The sequence below is a fragment of the Furipterus horrens genome, unplaced genomic scaffold, assembly GCF_987537825.1.
Source record: "Furipterus horrens unplaced genomic scaffold, mFurHor1.1.pri manual_scaffold_21, whole genome shotgun sequence".
Classification (NCBI taxonomy): domain Eukaryota; kingdom Metazoa; phylum Chordata; class Mammalia; order Chiroptera; family Furipteridae; genus Furipterus; species Furipterus horrens.
In genome coordinates this window covers 1,984,904-2,003,558 of record NW_028327191.1, presented here as the reverse complement: position 1 = coordinate 2,003,558, position 18,655 = coordinate 1,984,904, and the positions used below count along the sequence as shown (strand labels likewise).

The 18,655-nt window shown below is 61.9% G+C and overlaps 1 protein-coding gene across 1 annotated transcript in view; it reads left to right on the top strand.

The window, feature by feature from the left end:
- The window catches only part of DYNC1H1 (dynein cytoplasmic 1 heavy chain 1), a 58,675-nt gene extending 40,201 nt beyond the window's left edge, over positions 1 to 18,474 (top strand). The window contains exons 43-78 of the mRNA XM_090265615.1: positions 1,245 to 1,374; positions 2,652 to 2,785; positions 3,198 to 3,312; positions 3,410 to 3,571; positions 3,656 to 3,870; positions 3,970 to 4,174; positions 5,331 to 5,504; positions 6,156 to 6,275; positions 6,403 to 6,523; positions 7,445 to 7,640; positions 7,883 to 8,000; positions 8,084 to 8,299; positions 8,401 to 8,613; positions 8,713 to 8,840; positions 9,994 to 10,147; positions 10,633 to 10,779; positions 10,874 to 11,024; positions 11,148 to 11,401; positions 11,488 to 11,622; positions 11,714 to 11,808; positions 11,895 to 12,069; positions 12,231 to 12,306; positions 12,887 to 13,047; positions 13,156 to 13,267; positions 13,350 to 13,410; positions 13,502 to 13,625; positions 13,747 to 13,860; positions 15,083 to 15,253; positions 15,358 to 15,575; positions 15,670 to 15,773; positions 16,353 to 16,564; positions 16,921 to 17,074; positions 17,306 to 17,448; positions 17,544 to 17,712; positions 17,887 to 18,014; positions 18,156 to 18,474. Of these exons, the coding sequence (XP_090121741.1) occupies positions 1,245 to 1,374; positions 2,652 to 2,785; positions 3,198 to 3,312; positions 3,410 to 3,571; positions 3,656 to 3,870; positions 3,970 to 4,174; positions 5,331 to 5,504; positions 6,156 to 6,275; positions 6,403 to 6,523; positions 7,445 to 7,640; positions 7,883 to 8,000; positions 8,084 to 8,299; positions 8,401 to 8,613; positions 8,713 to 8,840; positions 9,994 to 10,147; positions 10,633 to 10,779; positions 10,874 to 11,024; positions 11,148 to 11,401; positions 11,488 to 11,622; positions 11,714 to 11,808; positions 11,895 to 12,069; positions 12,231 to 12,306; positions 12,887 to 13,047; positions 13,156 to 13,267; positions 13,350 to 13,410; positions 13,502 to 13,625; positions 13,747 to 13,860; positions 15,083 to 15,253; positions 15,358 to 15,575; positions 15,670 to 15,773; positions 16,353 to 16,564; positions 16,921 to 17,074; positions 17,306 to 17,448; positions 17,544 to 17,712; positions 17,887 to 18,014; positions 18,156 to 18,284 (5,434 nt within the window). The 3' untranslated portion in view covers positions 18,285 to 18,474. The remainder of the gene's footprint in view (positions 1 to 1,244; positions 1,375 to 2,651; positions 2,786 to 3,197; positions 3,313 to 3,409; positions 3,572 to 3,655; positions 3,871 to 3,969; positions 4,175 to 5,330; positions 5,505 to 6,155; positions 6,276 to 6,402; positions 6,524 to 7,444; positions 7,641 to 7,882; positions 8,001 to 8,083; positions 8,300 to 8,400; positions 8,614 to 8,712; positions 8,841 to 9,993; positions 10,148 to 10,632; positions 10,780 to 10,873; positions 11,025 to 11,147; positions 11,402 to 11,487; positions 11,623 to 11,713; positions 11,809 to 11,894; positions 12,070 to 12,230; positions 12,307 to 12,886; positions 13,048 to 13,155; positions 13,268 to 13,349; positions 13,411 to 13,501; positions 13,626 to 13,746; positions 13,861 to 15,082; positions 15,254 to 15,357; positions 15,576 to 15,669; positions 15,774 to 16,352; positions 16,565 to 16,920; positions 17,075 to 17,305; positions 17,449 to 17,543; positions 17,713 to 17,886; positions 18,015 to 18,155) is intronic.
- Positions 18,475 to 18,655: the final 181 nt, after the last annotated feature.

Below are 18,655 nucleotides of genomic sequence, written 5' to 3'. Positions count from 1 at the left end.
TTGAGTATCTCAGCTCTCTCCTGCTATTGGCTTCTGGTGGGGAGAGGCCAGGGGGGCTGCTAAACACCTTCCAATGCATAAGACAGACCCACAGCAGAGAATTATTTGGCCAAAATGTCAACAGTACCAAGAAACTTCACAAACCACTCTGACACATTCGATCAGTCACAGCACCTTCCCCACACACAGCACAGACCTTTTTTTGCTCTTCAGTTGTGTTTTTACATGTCCTGAAATAATAAAGCATAATATGCCAAAAATCTGCCTGTTTTCCATCTTCAGTATTCAAATGGCTGCACAGAAATTCACCCCTTTCGATGAGTTTTTTGTTTTTGTTTACCGCACGCTGCTATGACCGCTGTCACAACACAGTCTAACAAAGTTGTTTCAGAAGTTATGAGACAGCCAAGCGCTGCTAGAGCCGCCGTACAGAAAAAGCTCAATGAACTTTTTGGCCAACCCAGTAGTTTTAAATTTAGTATTTCAGCCCTACAGTCCTTCACAGGATTTTAGGCTCATTGTAGGTTAATGAGGAACAGTTTACATTTGTGTTGCTTTAACTAAACGTCTGCTAAACAATAAGTCTTACCTGAGTTACTACTTTATGCAGCACCCCAGTTTCCTCTTGCAAATCATTGGGGGAGATGTTCTGTGGACCAGGTCACTCAGGGTGGACTGAGAAGGGCTGCCGAGCGGCGCAGGCAGGGTGGAGCCGCGCACCCCTGGGTCAGCCAGGACCAGGGCGGGCGCCACGTCCTCTGGCCTCGGGCACTCGCAGGTGGAGGGAGTCACCGGCAGCCTGTTAGCAGTGAGTCTGCTAGGGAGAGCCTGGGCTGTCAGGGTCCCCGTGTGGCCTTGGCAGTTCCCAGGGCCGGGTGCGAGCTGCAGGTGCAGGCAGAGCACTGGCGTGTTCCCCTACGGCCCTGCTTCAGGGTTCTGCCTCTTTAAAGGTGCAGCCCTTTGGTGGTTACATGAGCTGCCTTCACACCCCCTTTTTAAGGGACTTGTTATAAGCACAATGCTACCATAGTTTGGAGGGGTTTTATAGTTAATATTAAAGTTTTGGGTCTGAAGCCACCTTAAGTTCAGTCCTAGGTTTTTCAATTCTTTGGAAACGAAAGTTTCCAGTAGAAACTGATCCCAGCCCTTGGAGTCGCCCGGCACACGCAGCAAGCCTGGCGTCTCCTCCCCACGCACGGCCCCGGCCTCATGCGCTGCCTTATGCCCCCGCCCTCCCCCACCAGGCTCGTGGAGGACGAGGAGCGGCGCTGGACCGATGAGAACATCGACACGGTGGCGCTGAAGCACTTCCCCAACGTCGACAAGGAGAGGGCCATGAGCCGGCCCATCCTCTACAGCAACTGGCTGTCAAAGGTGCGAGCGGCCGCACGGGCGCCTCCCCGCCTGCTGCCCTGCGGCTGGGCCCGCTTCTGACCCAGCCCCTCGTCTGCCTGTGCTCTGCGCACCTGCTGTGGGTGCGCGTGGGCTGGAGCGCCGCATCTGTGCAGCCACCGATGAGTCGGGGGCTGACGGTGGGGCACCCCGGGCCGCGGCTGGGATGGCCAGCTTCTCCCAAGCGGCGGCTGCTGCACTAAGAGTGGGTGCTTCTGAGTAACTCGTGTGAAGAAGCTCCGTGTCCTGGAAAACAAGGGGTGGTTTCCAGCACAGCTTTGGGCCGGCCTGTTCTCTGGGGACAGGGCATTTCAGTGAGTGACGTCCGGGCACGCATCTCCCTCGCGGGTGCCCCGGCACAGGGACAGGGAAGTCGCACAGTCTGCTGGGGGCACGGGGTAGGCCGGGCTGGGAGTGGTGCCCGGCAGGCGGTTGGGCCCCGTGCTGGGTTGGAGCGGCCCCGGGGCCTCAGTGTGGGCAGGGGCTGCCGGGCGCCTGGCCCACCAAAGCCGGAAACGGCAGGTGGGCGTGTTCGGCGTTGTTGGAGCCTGTATTTCTACACAGACGCTGACCCGTCCTCATTTACGTGCGGTGTCTCCTCTCCGGGGCCTGTCTTTTCGCTTTTCATCTTTTGAAAAACAAATATTCTTGAAGAAATGCATTTAAGCCCGTACTTCATCAGTCATTTTGTCTGTGCATGAAGTGGTCTGGGGGCACATTTTCCGCTTCTCCTGTGGGTGTCCACGGCCCTGGCCGTCTGTCACACGGCCTCCACTCCACAGTGTCCCTGTCACAGGCAGCTTCCCTGTTGGGGAGGGAGCCTGGGTCCGAGCACCGTCCTGTCCGTGCGTTGGTGTGTCACTTCGTGTGCTGAGTCCGCGTCGTCCTGACTCTGGTGATAAGTCTCTCGTAGGCAGGCCCTTGGCCCGGTTCCTCTGGAGGGGGGTCCCAGCTCTGTGGGCTCGCTCCTCTTCCAGGTGGAACTCAGGATTGGAACTGCCCCGCTGGTTCTGTGTGGGTTTGGGGGCCGCAGCCCTTGCACAGCAGTGTCCCTCTTCTCCATGAGCGCGGCCTGTCCCTCCGTCCCTGTGGGTCTTCTGTGACGTCCAGGGAGCCGTGTTCTCTGTCAAGTCCCCGGCGTGGGGCCGAGTCCTGTGAACTTAGACCTGTCGCCATGGTGTGCATGACCCCTTGTGGTGCGTTCTCACCTGTCCCGTGGCGCGCAGGGACAGAGAGCGAGTCTTGCCTCCCGTGTACAGGACTACATCCCGGTGGACCAGGAAGAGCTGCGGGATTACGTCAAAGCAAGGCTGAAGGTCTTCTATGAGGAAGAACTTGACGTCCCTCTGGTCCTGTTCAACGAGGTGTTGGACCACGTGCTCAGGATTGACCGGTGCGCTTTCTGGTGTCGCGGTTCCTGCACGCTCCGCGCTGCTCTTCGTTCACGGGCGGGGCCGGGGGGGACAGGGTGCCAGACCCCTCCTCTTCTCCTGACTGATCTCAGCCCTCCCTGCTGAGCGACTCCCCTAGCCCTTCTGTCCCCAGCGTGTCCACTGAGCCCTTCCATCAGCTCCTCCGAGCTCAGCACACCTGTGGTGACAGCCCTCCCCTGCCCCTGGCTGGACATGTCGCCCGAGTGTCTGAGGGCAGGGCCCGGTCCTGCTGCTCTGTGCATCCCCCAGGCCCTGGGAAGTCCAAGTTAAAGCACAGAAGTGCTGTAGAGTAAATCCTGGGAGCCCGGGACATGAGTATCCAAAGGGGCAGCATAAAAGCCCTACACTGTATTCTCTCTGGCGCTGTTTCAGAATATTCCGCCAGCCTCAAGGCCACTTGCTCCTGATTGGTGTCAGTGGGGCGGGGAAGACCACCCTGTCCCGCTTCGTGGCCTGGATGAACGGCCTGAGTGTCTACCAGATTAAGGTGGGTCTGCTCCCCGCCGCTCACTCCCGGCAGTGAGTCTGGTTCCTGCACTGGCCCCTGGACGAGAGAGCCCCTAACCTGCCGAGGGCTTCCACAGGTCCACAGGAAGTACACGGGGGAGGACTTCGATGAAGACCTCCGCACGGTGCTGAGACGCTCTGGCTGCAAAAACGAGAAGATTGCGTTCATAATGGACGAGTCGAACGTGCTGGATTCTGGGTTCCTGGAGCGAATGAACACACTTCTGGCCAACGGAGAGGTAAGCTGGGGGCCTTGGCGCTGCGCGGCGCGGTACGTGTTCGCCACGAGGGCCCGTCGGGCATGCGGCTGTCTCCCGTCCTAGGTCCCCGGCCTCTTTGAAGGGGACGAGTATGCCACCCTGATGACCCAGTGTAAGGAGGGGGCGCAGAAGGAGGGCCTCATGCTGGACTCGCACGAGGAGCTGTACAAGTGGTTCACCAGCCAGGTCATCCGCAACCTGCACGTCGTCTTCACCATGAACCCGTCCTCCGAGGGCCTCAAGGACCGCGCCGCCACGTCCCCGGCGCTCTTCAACAGGTATGCACCTGCGCCCAGCGCCAGGTCGGCACAGCAGGCATCCTTCCAGGGCCAGCCCTGCCCTCGGCGGCCCTTCTGAGACACGGGACTCTCCTGCAGGTGTGTGCTGAACTGGTTTGGGGACTGGTCCACGGAAGCACTCTACCAGGTTGGCAAAGAATTCACCAGTAAGATGGACCTGGAAAAGCCGAATTACATCGTGCCCGATTACATGCCGGTGGTGTATGACAAACTGCCGCAGCCACCGTCCCATCGGGAAGCCATCGTAAACAGCTGTGTGTTCGTCCATCAGACCCTGCACCAGGTGGGTGACCACGGGAGACCCAGGTGCTTATCTGCCGTCACTGACATGCCCTCCTGCTCCCGGACCTCTGTCGCTGGCATCTCTCCTCCCGTGCCGCCCCCTCCGCTGCCCCGACTCTGCCCCCGTCTAGTGTTCTCTGCACCCTGCCCCTGCCGCCCTGTGCTCGCCTCGATGGGTCTGCGCGCCGTTCCTGTGGAGGACTGGCAGGGAAAGCCACACCCTTGGCGGTCAGGCTGCTCCCTGCAAGTGGCACACAAACAGGCGTGCTGTGCCGCCCCTAGCGTCATGCACAGAAACGTGTGGTTGCAAGATCTCGCCTGCTGGCCCTTGCTCTCGACTGTCAGAGGAGCCCAGGTTGCTTCCATCTGGAGAGCTTGTCAGAACCACTCAGAGCTTGTGGGCGTCCTGTTGGCACTGCCCCGCCCCCGCCCCCACCCCCACCACACCTGCAGGTCACCGCCATGTGTCCAGAATGCAGTCCAGTCCTGGCTCCCTGCTGGCCCTTCCTCCCACCCTCTCTCTCACGTCCCCTCTGGCAGGGAGACCAGAGCAGTTACTGACAGGGAGCCTGAGCGGTCTCACCCACTGGCCAGTCTCTGGTTCTGCTGCAGATGAGCAGTAGCCCTGACCCCTGACTGGTGTGGCTTAGTGGACTGGGTGTCATCTCACAGAGCGAATGTCAGCAGTTCGATTCCCGGTCAGAGCACAGGCCTGGGTTGCGGGCCAGGTCCACAGTTGGGGGGGCATGTGAGAGGCAGTCGATCAGTGTTTCTCTCCCTCTCTTTCTCACTCCCTTCTCCTCTCTCTAAAGGTAAGTATATAAACTTTCCTAAAAGCAAACAGACAGATGAGCAGTAGATGGTGAGGGAGGCGTAAGCAACATCCACGTGGCGGTGGCCTTTGTGGCTGCCTCTCCCCGGGAAGCACACCTGTGCAGTTGCCATAGTCACCTGCCTCGGCTTAGAGACCTCTCAGGAGACAACTGAAGTTTAAGAGACTTCTGAGAAGGTCTCGTAAGAGGCCGAGCGAAGAACCCTGCTCAGGGTTGTGGCTCCTGAAGGCCGGGGCCGAGCTGCGGTGTCACACAGCCATCCAGCCGGAAGTCGCAGCACAGGCTCTGAAGAGTGGACAAGGCTCCTCTGTCCTTCTCTCACAGGCTAACGCCCGGCTTGCCAAGCGGGGCGGCAGGACCATGGCCATCACGCCACGCCACTACCTGGACTTCATCAATCACTACGCCAACCTGTTCAACGAGAAGCGCAGTGAGCTGGAGGAGCAGCAGATGCACCTGAACGTCGGGCTCAGAAAAATCAAAGAGACGGTCGACCAGGTACGCTGCAGGCACAGCGGTGTTCGCGGGGGTGGGGGCTGCCAGGAGGACCCCGGAGGCAGCAGTTTCCAGCGTCCTCTGTCTCATGGCACACTAAACCGGGTATTAAACTTCCGTGGCACAGCCCTGGCTGCTGTGGCTCAGTGCATTGAGTGCTGGTCTGCAAGCCAAGGGGTTGCCGGTTCGATTCCCAGTCAAACACAGGCCTGGGTTGCGGGCCAGGTCCCCAGTTGGGGACACGTGTGAGAGGCAACCAGCTGATGTTTCTCTCACACACATAGATATTTCTCTTCCTCTTTTTCTCGTTTCTTTGCCTTCTCTGAGAATAAATCAGTAAAATCTTTTTTAAAAATAAACTATAATGGAAAATGATTTATGTAAAAATAAGTAAATTCTACAGCACACCAAAAAACATTCTATTTTGTAATCTGACAAAAGGAAAAGCTAGGTACAGTCTTGATTCATTCCTACTGGACGGCTATTGTTGTGTTGTCAGTTTTTTATCTGACAACCTGAGGTTAGAGGTCAGTGCCTGTAACTGGATAGTCTGGTGTTAGCACGTTTTTAAAATTCTGCAACACACAGATTGAAACTCGCTGCCTTAGGGAACGGGTTGGTGTGGCCCTTTCCCTCACGTGGTGGGTCCTTTAGGTGGAGGAGCTCCGTCGCGACCTGAGGATAAAGAGCCAGGAGCTGGAGGTGAAGAACGCGGCGGCCAACGACAAGCTGAAAAAGATGGTGAAGGACCAGCAGGAGGCCGAGAAGAAAAAGGTGCGTCTGTCACGCCGGGGTCCCCGGCCTCTGAGCGGGGTGGGAAGTGCGGTCTGAGTGTTGCTGGGTGGGGAGGGGGGTGGTCCCAGGAGCCACACTCGCTCAGCCGGGCCACCTGCCACCCCAGGTCATGAGCCAGGAGATCCAGGAGCAGCTGCACAAGCAGCAGGAGGTGATCGCCGACAAGCAGATGAGCGTCAAGGAGGACCTGGACAAGGTGGAGCCCGCCGTGGTCGAGGCCCAGAACGGTAGGCGCGGCGCCGTGGCTCCTGGGGGCCGTCTGTCCTGTGGGGCGCGCGGGGCCCTGCCCTTGAGAGAACTGGAAAGCTGGGCGGTCAGCCGGCCCAAACTTTGTTAGTAACCCTGACGGGGTTTCAGCAAGAAACGCTCTGAAGGGCGGCCCTCTTGTGCTCGTTCCTGAGCGTGCACTGTCATGGCTGGTGGCGACCGCAGTCACTTCCTGTCCTGCCGTGGTGTCCGCGCCTGTGGGCCAGGCAGCGTGGGGCAGGACCGTCACCGACAGTCTCCACAGCCATCAGCTGTGCCCGTGCCTGCCCAGTAACCTTGAACTTGTCCCGTGTGCCCAGTTTTGTCCTTCTCATGTGACACAAGGTGAACGAACAGACAGCGTCCCAACTGCAGACCTCCACTCGTCGTTATTTAGAGGAGAGTCTCACTCAGCGCGCCTCTGCTGCGTAACTGCTTAGGGAGTGTCTTCCCTCCGGTTCAGGCTGGAACGCCCTCTCAGCCGTGGGAGGCACCGGCTGCTCTTCAGGGTGGTCGGTGCCGTGGCTTCACCGGCCAGACAGCTGAACTGGGGGAGCGTCTTCCGATTGTGTGAAATGCCCAGTTTCAGTGCCTAACCCACGGCTATGCCGCGCTTTTCACATTCAGAAACATTTTAAAAACATTCCTGCAGGCATCTGTAAGGCATTTTTAAAGGTAACACCATGCTTTTAGTAAAATGCTGCGGTTTGTGCTTAGTGAAAAGATCTTGATGATGATTCTACAAATCTGCTGCTGGAGCTGTCCTGGAGGGTTTTAGGACAGAGACACCTCCATTCTGGGCCCTTGTCCCTGTTCCGTTGGGGTGAGAGCGTCCGGCTGTGGCTGCTCCCCTTCTCACCGCATGCCGTCTTCTCCCCCAAACCCCCGCCCGCCGCACACAGCCGTGAAGTCCATAAAGAAGCAGCACCTGGTGGAGGTGCGGTCCATGGCCAACCCCCCCGCTGCCGTGAAGCTGGCGCTCGAGTCCATCTGCCTGCTGCTGGGCGAGAGCACCGCGGACTGGAAGCAGATCCGCTCCATCATCATGCGGGAGAACTTCATCCCCACCATCGTGAACTTCTCGGCCGAGGAGATCAGGTGGGGCTGCTGGCCGGTTCCCGTCAGGCGGCAGTCAGGTGCCCCGGCCTGTCTCCTGTCGGGGACGGGGGGCAGGAGGTCAGGGCCCTCGGCATCAGTGTCCCCTAGAACGACGACCGGCCTGGCTCGCGCTGCGTGGTCCCTGGGGCAGCGGATGGGAGCTGGCCTTGTGTGCGGACCTCCTGAAAGCCCCGCCGGCTTCTGCCCGGCGCGTGCTGAGTAACGCAGCTCCCCTGTTGCAGTGACGCCATCAGGGAGAAGATGAAGAAGAACTACATGTCCAACCCGAGCTACAATTACGAAATCGTGAACCGGGCTTCGCTGGCCTGCGGCCCAATGGTGAAATGGGCGATCGCACAGGTGAGTAGCCGGGCCAGGAGCTCCCGCGCGCGAGCGGCCCGTGCAGTTGCGTGTCAGTGAGAGCTCGCGTTCGTCCTGCTCAGCTTAACTACGCGGACATGCTGAAGCGCGTGGAGCCCCTGCGCAACGAGCTGCAGAAGCTGGAGGACGACGCCAAGGACAACCAGAAGAAGGCCAACGAGGTGGAGCAGATGATCCGCGACCTGGAGGCCAGCATCGCCCGCTACAAGGAGGAGTACGCGGTGCTCATCTCTGAGGCCCAGGCCATCAAAGCCGACCTGGCCGCCGTCGAAGCGAAAGTGAGTCCCCTGGCGTCCTGCCTCCGGGCGCTACCGTGCGGTGCTCACTAGAGGGGTGGCTGGCACTTCCCAGAGTCAACGCAGCTGGCCCTTCCTCCCAGGTGAACCGGAGCACTGCTCTCCTGAAGAGTTTGTCTGCTGAACGCGAACGGTGGGAGAAAACGAGCGAAACGTTCAAAAACCAGATGTCCACCATCGCTGGGGACTGTCTCCTGTCGGCCGCGTTCATCGCATACGCGGGCTACTTCGACCAGCAGATGCGGCAGAACCTGTTCACCACGTGGTCCCACCACTTGCAGCAGGCCAACATCCAGGTATGTGCGCAGGGGGCGGCCACAGGGCTGCGGGGTGCCCGCCACCGGGACGGCGGCACGGAGGCGGGGAGCGCTCACCGCCCTGCCCCTGCCCCTCAGTTCCGCACAGACATCGCCAGGACGGAGTACCTGTCCAACGCCGACGAGCGGCTCCGCTGGCAGGCCAGCTCACTGCCTGCGGACGACCTGTGCACGGAAAACGCCATCATGCTGAAGCGCTTCAACAGGTACGCGCTCAGTGCATGGGGGTTCTGTGGGGGCGCGCCCCGGCCCCGTCTCAGTCACCCCCTCGTTTGGAGAGGCGGGCAGGACGCCGCTGGTCCCAGAAGTCCTCGGACAGGCCCCACGGGGGTCGCCAGCTCTCTGTCCCCCTCCTCTGCGGCGGCCCTTCCTCCTGGGCGCCCTTGGTGCTTTCTTTCTCTTCTAAAACGTGTGTTCCCAGATTTCCTCTTAAGCTCCTCAGCGTCTTGCAGGGACAGACAGTGTGGCCTCTCGCAGGGCTGTTAGGTCTCCTGAGCAAACCCTCAGGCCCCACGAATGGCTGAGCACCTCGCCCGAGGCGTGGCGGCACGTGCGCAGGGCAGCACCCGTCCAGGCGGAGCACGTGCACGCGGCTGGGTGTTTGCCCCGCAGCCTCCCCGTGTGGTGACAGTGCACTAGCAGATGGTGGCGAGGGGACAGGTGGCCGTGCGTCTCCCCTGGAGGCTGAGTCCCTGCCGACTGGCCGTTCCCGCAGAGCTTGCGTGTGCCGAGGACAGGGGGGCAGGCAGGTGCTGAGCGAGGGGGTGTGTTCCCCCGGGACACACATGTCCTTAGATGCCTAGTCCTCCTCCACATGGATGGGCCAGAAACTGGGGACCCAAAGGGGCTTCTTCTCACATTTTGTAGCTTCTGAATATTGTAGAAGCACGTGTCGATTACATGTCTGTTTAATTGGCCGTGTGACCCTGAGCCGTCCGTCTAGCCTCTGTGCCTCCTGCTCCTCTGGGAGACGCGGGGGCGGTGGCAGCCCCTGCCCCCTGGGCGCGCTGCTGTGAGGGAGCCCAGCGTGCCGAGGCGCCTGGCTCAGTGCTGCTACCGCGTTGTCCACACCCACGGCTGGGAGGCCGCTGTACAGGAGGGCAGCAGATGGCACCAGAACAGTAACTGCAGCCTCGTGTGCTCGGCGGGGAGAGGACCTGGCCCAGAGAGAGAGGTTTTCCCTGCAGCCCTACTCTGCGCCGGCCATCTGCCATAGAACCTTCAGCAGAAATCTGGGCACCGCCCCTGAGCGGTGGCAGCCTCTCCACCTGCCTTTCGGGCTCTGCACGCCCCCACCCCCCACCCCCACCCTCGTGCTTCCCGCTGCCTTCCGCAGCCTACTCCTCCCCTCGCCCTCAGGTACCCGCTGATCATCGACCCGTCAGGACAGGCCACGGAGTTCATCATGAATGAGTACAAGGACCGCAAGATCACGCGGACCAGCTTCTTGGACGACGCCTTCAGGAAGAACCTGGAGAGCGCGCTGCGCTTCGGGAACCCCCTGCTGGTCCAGGTGTGGGGCCCTGAGCCCAGCGGGGCCTGCTTCTGAGACGGGGTTCCTTGTAGAGCTGCGTTAGGTCTTCTCAGACACGGGTGACGTGAAACAGAACTAAACGAAGTGACACAGGGTGATAGCTTTTTAACTCTGTGAGGCTTCATCTAGTAAGGCAAGGAGAGAGCTCTGAGGCTGTTCTGTTAAGGAGGAAAGACGCAAAAGCAGTGCCTGCACTGAGTCAGGCTCCGTCTGGGCCATCGCAGTCCATTGGGACTTGGTGCGGTGGTAGAGACGTCCTACACTCTGTGGAGCATTTTTCTGACTTGTGACTAGGGAACAGAATTTTTAACAAAAGGAGCCACACGTGGCCCGTGGCCACCAGTGCAGGTCTGAGTGGCCAGGCTTCAGGGCAGGGGCGTCTGTGGAGAAGGGAGGGCTGGCAAGGCACTGTCACCTGGGCAAACAGAGTGGTAACCACCGTCCCACCTCGCATGTGTCCCCAGGACGTGGAGAGCTACGACCCAGTCTTGAACCCAGTACTGAACCGTGAGGTGCGGCGCACGGGGGGGCGAGTGCTGATTACCCTCGGAGACCAGGACATCGACCTGTCCCCGTCATTTGTCATCTTCCTGTCCACCCGCGACCCGACTGTAAGGAACGAGGCCCTTTGCGGATGACAGTGGGTGGTATTGGGTGTTGCGGCTGATGTGACAAAGCAGACTGTTCTGTTACCCTTTCCGGCAGGTGGAGTTCCCACCAGACCTCTGCTCCCGGGTCACCTTTGTCAACTTCACGGTCACCCGCAGCAGCTTACAAAGCCAGTGTCTGAATGAGGTGCTTAAAGCAGAGAGACCCGACGTGGACGAGAAACGTTCTGATCTTCTTAAACTTCAAGGTGCGTTTCTGGGGCTGCAGGGTGTGGGTTCTGGGTGCAGGTGTACAGCCAGCTCTGCAGGGCACGTTCCTCGGGAGCGAAGGTCCGTGCTGCCTCTGACTTGGGGTGTCTTGGCCACGTAAGGGGAGTTCCAGCTCCGCCTGCGGCAGCTGGAGAAGTCTCTGCTGCAAGCGCTGAACGAGGTGAAAGGGCGCATCCTGGACGACGACACCATCATAACGACCCTGGAGAACCTCAAGCGGGAGGCCGCCGAGGTGACGCGGAAGGTCGAGGAGACCGATGTCGTCATGCAGGAGGTGGAGACAGTGTCCCAGCAGTACCTGCCACTGTCCACCGCCTGCAGCAGCATCTACTTCACCATGGAGTCCCTGAAGCAGGTGGCCGTGCGGCGGGGGCGCGCAGCCGGGCGGGGGCTCACGCTGGGCCCTGTGGACACTCACGGCCGTACCCCTGCCTCCTCCAGATCCACTTCCTGTACCAGTACTCACTCCAGTTCTTCCTGGACATCTACCACAACGTCCTGTACGAGAACCCGAACCTGAAGGGCGTCACCGACCACACGCAGCGCCTCTCCGTCATCACGAAGGACCTCTTCCAGGTACGAGCCAGCCTCACCGTCTGCGGGGCGGGGGGCGGCGGTGCCGAGGCGGTCGCTCCAGAGCAGCAGCATTTCCCGCTTTGGTCCCCAGGTGGCGTTTAACCGGGTGGCCAGGGGCATGCTGCATCAGGACCACATCACCTTCGCCATGCTGCTGGCCAGGATCAAGCTGAAGGGCACGGTCGGGTGAGGCCTTGGTTCCGTAAGTCCTGCCTGCTCGTTTCACAGCAGCAGAATGAATCTGAGACCCCCGGCCTGTTGCCCCTTTGCAGGGAGCCCACCTACGACGCCGAGTTCCAGCACTTCCTGCGAGGCAAGGAGATCGTCCTCACCGCGGGCGCGACGCCCACCGTGCAGGGCCTGACGGTGGAGCAGGCGGAGGCGGTCGTGAGGCTGAGCTGCCTCCCTGCCTTCAAAGACCTGATCGCCAAGGTCCAGGCCGACGAGGTGGGCATTCCGAACGTCCCCTCCCCTGGAAGTCGGGGAGAGAGCTGGGTGTGTCCTGTGAGCCCGGAACCCCACGTCTGTGTGTTGCTGGTGCCTGGTGCTACCCTGGTCCTTGGACGCGGGCCGCGCCCCACGGTGACACCCTGCTTTTGTCCCTGCAGCAGTTTGGCATCTGGCTCGACAGTAGCTCCCCGGAGCAGACGGTGCCCTACCTGTGGAACGAGGAGGCCCCCGCAAGTGAGCCCCCCGGGCCCTGTGGCTTCCGTCCTGGGCTTTGCAGCTGGGGACAGTCACTGTTCCCAAGAGGAGTGTGTCCACGCTAAGACTTTAGGAGGTGGCTTAGAATTGGGAGAGCAAGAATTTGTTAATTTCTGTTTCAACTCAGGTGCAAAGACCGAGAGGGAATGGATAGGAAGACCCTGGCCCAGCATCAAGGGGGCCGTGGCTGAGGTGGAATGTGTCACCCGAGGCCTGGGCTAGCCAGGCTCAGGGCAGGGGTGCTCTGCACCCTGCCACAGGGTCAGTGGTGGGCTGGTGACGACTTGTCCTCTGCAGACGTCTCTGAGAACGTGGGCGTTCTGCGCGCAGTGAGCACGTACTAGTGGGATTGTCTAAAACCGTGATGACCACAGCAGCCAGGAAGGCCTTATCATAAGTGTGTCCAGAGGGTGCACTGAGGACAGTGGTGAGGCAGCTCCCTGGGGGCAGAGCAGACCAGAGGCAGTGTCGTGGTCAGAGGCTCCCGGCAAGAACAGGTAGGAGGACAGCCCCCAGCCGGTCATCACTGACCTCCCGCCCTCCCACGGCCTCATTCCAGCGCCCATCGGGCAGGCTATCCACCGCCTGCTCCTGATTCAGGCCTTCCGCCCCGACCGCCTGCTGGCCATGGCTCACGTGTTTGTCTCCACGAACCTCGGGGAGTCCTTCATGTCCATCATGGAGCAGCCTCTCGACCTCACGCACATCGTGGACACAGAGGTGCGCCGCCCGCACCAGCCCCAGCCACAGGGCTCGCCCGGCTCCTTCCACACGGGGCCCCGCGGTCTGCTGGGGCGCTCTGGCTGAGTCCCGACTTCTCATCTGCAGGTGAAGCCGAACACGCCTGTCCTCATGTGCTCGGTGCCTGGGTACGACGCCAGCGGGCACGTGGAGGACCTCGCGGCTGAGCAGAACACGCAGATCACATCCATCGCCATCGGTAAGGGTGCTGGTCACCTCTCGGGCTGAGCCCACCAAACCCACGGTGCAGCCTGCCGCGCTCACTCAATTTTCTGCGCCAGGCTCGGCGGAAGGCTTCAATCAAGCAGATAAGGCGATCAACACCGCGGTGAAGTCGGGGAGGTAGGCCCATCTCGCTTCTTGGGGGAGCCGTGGCTCCTGGGAGCTGCAGCAGGAGACTGGAGCAGGGCTGTGGGTCTCACTGTGCCTGCAGGTGGGTGATGCTGAAGAACGTGCACCTGGCCCCAGGGTGGCTGATGCAGCTGGAGAAGAAGCTGCACTCGCTGCAGCCGCACGCCTGCTTCAGACTCTTCCTCACCATGGAGATCAACCCCAAGGTAGAGGGCTGGGCCAGACGCTGGTCTTTCAGCCGACTGGGCGCCCTTCAGTGCAGAAGCGGGGTTGCCGGGCAGCAGCCCCAGCGAGCCAGAGCTGTGACGGGCGCCCTGTCCTCCGCAGGTGCCCGTGAACCTGCTCCGAGCCGGCCGCATCTTTGTGTTTGAGCCGCCTCCAGGCGTGAAGGCCAACATGCTGAGGACCTTCAGCAGCATCCCCGTCTCACGGATTTGCAAGGTACAGACGCGCTCCGCATCGGCCCAGAGACAGGCCCGTCCCCCAACTCGGACGGGGCCTCGTGCTCCCCAGGAAGGCCCGAGCGCCCGTTGTGCAGAGCTGCAGGCAGGCCGTCCCTTCTGTGCACGGCTGGGGGCACGTGCACGCCCCTTGGGCTGCAGGGTTGGGGCGGGCCCGCGGTGACGGGCGGGCATCCCGGGCGCCTGGGAAGCCTCTGCTCCGAGCGTCGGCTGCCTTGGGCCCAGCAGTGCCCCCCTGGGCACCAGGCAAAGACCAGGGCACGTGGGCGGGGGAGGGCAGTTCCTAACTCCTGCGGTTGACCCTCAGCAGCACGACCTCCATGCAGTCAGAAACCCACGTATAACCTTTGGCTCCCCCCAAAACTTTCCTGTTGACCCTCGGTATCTGCAGGAGGGTGTGTCCAGGCCCCCATGGACAACAGAGTCTGCAGCACTCAAGTCCTCTATTTGAAATGGCGTAGAATAGTGCACACAGGCAGCCCTCCACGTCACGGGTGCAAAACCCGGCGACACGGAGGGCTGGCCGTGCGGGTATGAGAAGGAAGTCACAGCTGTGAAGGAATGAGTGCGTGAGTGAGCGGAGGGGAAGCTGGGACACCTGAGGCAGCAGGAACAATGAAACGAAACGCAAGCACCCGTGTGGAGGTGGGCCCACGCAGGCCGCACCCCCGCTGCTCAGGGGTCAGCTGCGTTTCACGTTCGTTGTGCCGTTAGGCAACTTGCTGGCGTTTGTAGGAAAATTGTCTTCTGTGTGATTTTTTTTGGCTAAATGATTTATCTCAACTGTGCCATTGGGCCACTCGTATCTAATAGTTACATTATTATTTTTAAGATTTTATTTTTTAGAGGGAGGGGAAGAGAGGGAGAAAAACATGGATGTGTGAGGGATACAGAGGTCAGTGGCCTCTCGCACGCCCCGACCTGGGGGACCTGGCCTACAGCCCAGGCCTGTGCCCTGTTTGGGAATCGAACTGGTGACCTTTGGGTTCACGGGCTGGCACTCGGTCCACTGACCACACCAGCCGGGGCCCTAACCGTTGTGTTAATTTGTGGCACAGGAAGCCCTGAACTTCAGGGGGGCTCAGCGTTAGAGCAGGGAAAGCTCTTCCTAAAGCTCGGGTTCCGACGCACGTTGCTGTGTCGTCTTAGACGGAAAGGGCGCTGCTTTCCGGTGACTTTGCTCGGTCCCTTGCCCCCTGCAGTCCCCCAACGAGCGTGCTCGCTTGTACTTCCTGCTGGCCTGGTTCCACGCCATCATCCAGGAGCGCTTGCGATATGCCCCCCTGGGCTGGTCAAAGAAGTACGAGTTTGGGGAGTCCGACCTGCGGTCAGCCTGCGACACCGTGGACACGTGGCTGGACGACACAGCCAAGGCAAGTGGGGGGCAGGCGCGGCGGCGGCTGACACGGGGCAGCGGGGGGACCCGTCAGACGTGCCCGCCCCAGCCCCGCACGCTGACCAGCCCTCCCTCACCCAGGGGAGGCAGAACATCTCGCCCGACAAGATCCCCTGGTCCGCGCTGAAGACCCTGATGGCCCAGTCCATCTACGGCGGCCGCGTGGACAACGAGTTTGACCAGCGTCTGCTCAACACCTTCCTGGAGCGTCTGTTCACGACGAAGAGTTTCGACAGTGAGTTTAAGCTGGCCTGCAAGGTCGACGGGCACAAAGACATTCAGATGCCGGACGGCATCAGGTAGGAGCTGCCGCCCACGCCCGCCGCGGTCCCGCCGCCAGGCCACTGCCCCGCCGCCCGTGCCTGACGGCGTCTCCCCTGTGCCGGTCTCTAGGCGGGAGGAGTTCGTGCAGTGGGTGGAGCTGCTCCCCGACACCCAGACGCCCTCCTGGCTGGGCCTGCCCAACAACGCCGAGAGAGTCCTCCTCACCACCCAGGGTGAGTGCCCGCGCCTGCCCTCGCCCCCGCGGCCCCACTGCGTCTTCCCTGCGGTCCAGGCTCAGTGCTGGGCACAGGGCTTGTCGACAGCCTGTGTTCAGGGAACTCTCAACTGTGCTTAGATTCGGGGAGTGCTTGGTTATTAAGTGATGTTTTAAACCTACTCGTCTCTTATCAGGACTTTTTGGGGATATTTATTGATTTTACAGAGAGAGGAAGGGAGGGAGAGAGAAAAACGTGGATTTGTTGTGTCCATTGGTCGGCTCCTCTATGTGCCCTGACCAGGGATCCAACCCCTCCCCCAACTGAGCTACCTGGCCAGGGTTGGGAATTTTTTTTTTTTTTTTTTTTTTCTTAACTGGGCCCCAAATCCAGAACCCAGGCCTGTGCCCTGACTGGGAATCGAACCTGCAACCTTTTGGTCCACCAGACGGTTCTCAGTCCACTGAGCCACACCAGGCAGGGCGCCACTCTGTGCTTTAGAAACACACGCCCAGTCTGTTCCTTGCGGGTAGCACATTCTGCAGCCTTCACATTTAAGTCCTTTCTTCTTCCGATCCCCGTGGCCTCCCCGCCCAGGCGTGGACATGATCAGTAAGATGCTGAAGATGCAGATGCTGGAGGACGAGGACGACCTGGCCTACGCGGAGACGGAGAAGAAGGCGAGGACGGACTCCACGTCCGACGGGCGCCCGGCCTGGATGCGGACGCTGCACACCACCGCCTCCAACTGGCTGCAGCTCGTCCCCCAGACACTGAGCCACCTCAGGCGGACCGTGGAGAACATCAAGGTGGCCGGGCGGGACTGCCCCAGAGCCCGGGGGCTCTTAGCAAAAAGGGCGGGGGGGGGGGGGCAGATAAATGGGCACACACCTGAGCCCGGCGGGAGGGCATGGCAGGGACGTTGTCCGTCTCCCCGGAGCCACCAAAGTGACCCTCCAACTCTCTTTACGCGTTGTCGGGGCTGCTGTCAGCCGACAGGTCTGACCCACCTCATGAGGGTCAGGTCCCAGCCGGCACTCGGGGCAGCCGCGGGGCCCTGAACCGCGCTGAGCACCCCGGGGCTCCGGACACTGGGCCGCTCTGGAGAAGGGGCCTCATCCCGGCCCTCTGCCCTCACTCGGGCCTTCTCCGTGAACGGCCGCAGGACCCCCTGTTCCGCTTCTTCGAGAGGGAGGTGAAGATGGGCGCCAAGCTGCTGCAGGCCGTCCGCCAGGACCTCGCCGACGTGGTGCACGTGTGCGAGGGGAAGAAGAAGCAGACCAACTACCTGCGCACCCTCATCAACGAGCTGGTGAAAGGTGCGCGCGCACGGCCCGCCCGGCGGCGCGTCGCTGTGGCAGAACTGTGTGACGAGCGGTGGTCCTGGGGTGGTCGCGGTCCCGCAGCACGGCCCGCCAGTCACACTGGACTGACGGGGGGCGGGGCACACGCATGTGGGCGCACGTGGGACGCAGGCGAGCGCCAGAGACGTGCCCAGTCTGCGCCCGGCACTGGGGAACTCACGCCGCCTGGGCTCTCCTTGCCCGCAGGGATCCTGCCCCGGAGCTGGTCCCACTACACGGTGCCTGCGGGCATGACCGTCATCCAGTGGGTGTCGGACTTCAGCGAGAGGATCAAGCAGCTGCAGAGCATATCACTGGCGGCCGCGTCTGGCGGTGCCAAGGAGCTGAAGGTGGGGCCCGCGCTCCTGGGGATCCTGGGGGGGGGGGCGGGGGGGCCGGGAGAACACGCGAGGCCCGCCGCTCACCGGGCTGCTGCTCCCCGCAGAACATCCACGTGTGCCTGGGCGGCCTGTTCGTGCCCGAGGCGTACATCACCGCCACCAGGCAGTACGTGGCCCAGGCCAACAGCTGGTCCCTGGAGGAGCTGTGCCTGGAGGTCAACGTCACCGCCCTGCAGAACGCCGCCCTCGATGCCTGCAGCTTCGGGGTCACGGGTGAGTGGGGTGTGTGGGCCGGGCCCCACTGACACGCTGCCCTCCACAGCCCCGTGCCCGCGCGTGGCCGAGGAGGTCAAGGGGGGGGTGGGTCCGGGCGGGGCCATTGGCCGCCCTGAGCCCCCGCGGCCCGTGTGGCCTGACAACGCCCCCCCCGCCCCCGCCCCCCCGCAGGGCTGAAGCTGCAGGGCGCCACGTGCAGCAACAACAAGCTCTCGCTGTCCAACGCCATCTCCACGGCCCTGCCGCTCACGCAGCTGCGCTGGGTCAAGCAGACGAACGCGGAGAAGAAGGCCAACGTGGTAGGTGGCACGGCCCGCCCTCGGCGGTCAGGGAGGCGCTGCGGGCCCCATGTGCGTGCCCGGGGCAAAGGGGGCTCCGGCCACCTCCAGCCCCCCTCCCACCTCCCCGGACCAGCAGTAAGGCCCCCTGCCCCCGCTCAGGTGACCCTGCCCGTCTACCTGAACTTCACCCGGGCGGACCTCATCTTCACCGTGGACCTGGAAATCGCCACCAAGGAGGACCCACGCAGCTTCTACGAGCGTGGCGTCGCCGTCCTGTGCACGGAGTGAGGCCCCCCGTGGCTCCCCTGCGGCGCGGGAGCAGGCGACGTGAGCGTCTCTTCACCCTTAAAGCCTGTGGAAGGGCGGGCCTGCCGAAGCAGAGCGGCGGCGGCGGCACGTGAGGCCGGCGGCTGGGACTGGCAGGGCACGGAGGGCGAGCGTGCGGCTGTTTTATGAATAAACACTAAGCATGACCCGCCCCCGCCTCCTGTCTCTGCTGCGCGCCCGCGAGCCCAGGAGCCCGGGGACACCACAGCCAGCGGGGCCGGGACACGTCAGCTGTGCAGCCCGGCCTGTGGCCCCTCGTGCCGGCGTCTCAGCGGCGGGTGCGGTCCGCCCGCATTGGCACCCGCCCGTCTGCTCCCAGCCCCTCATTCCCG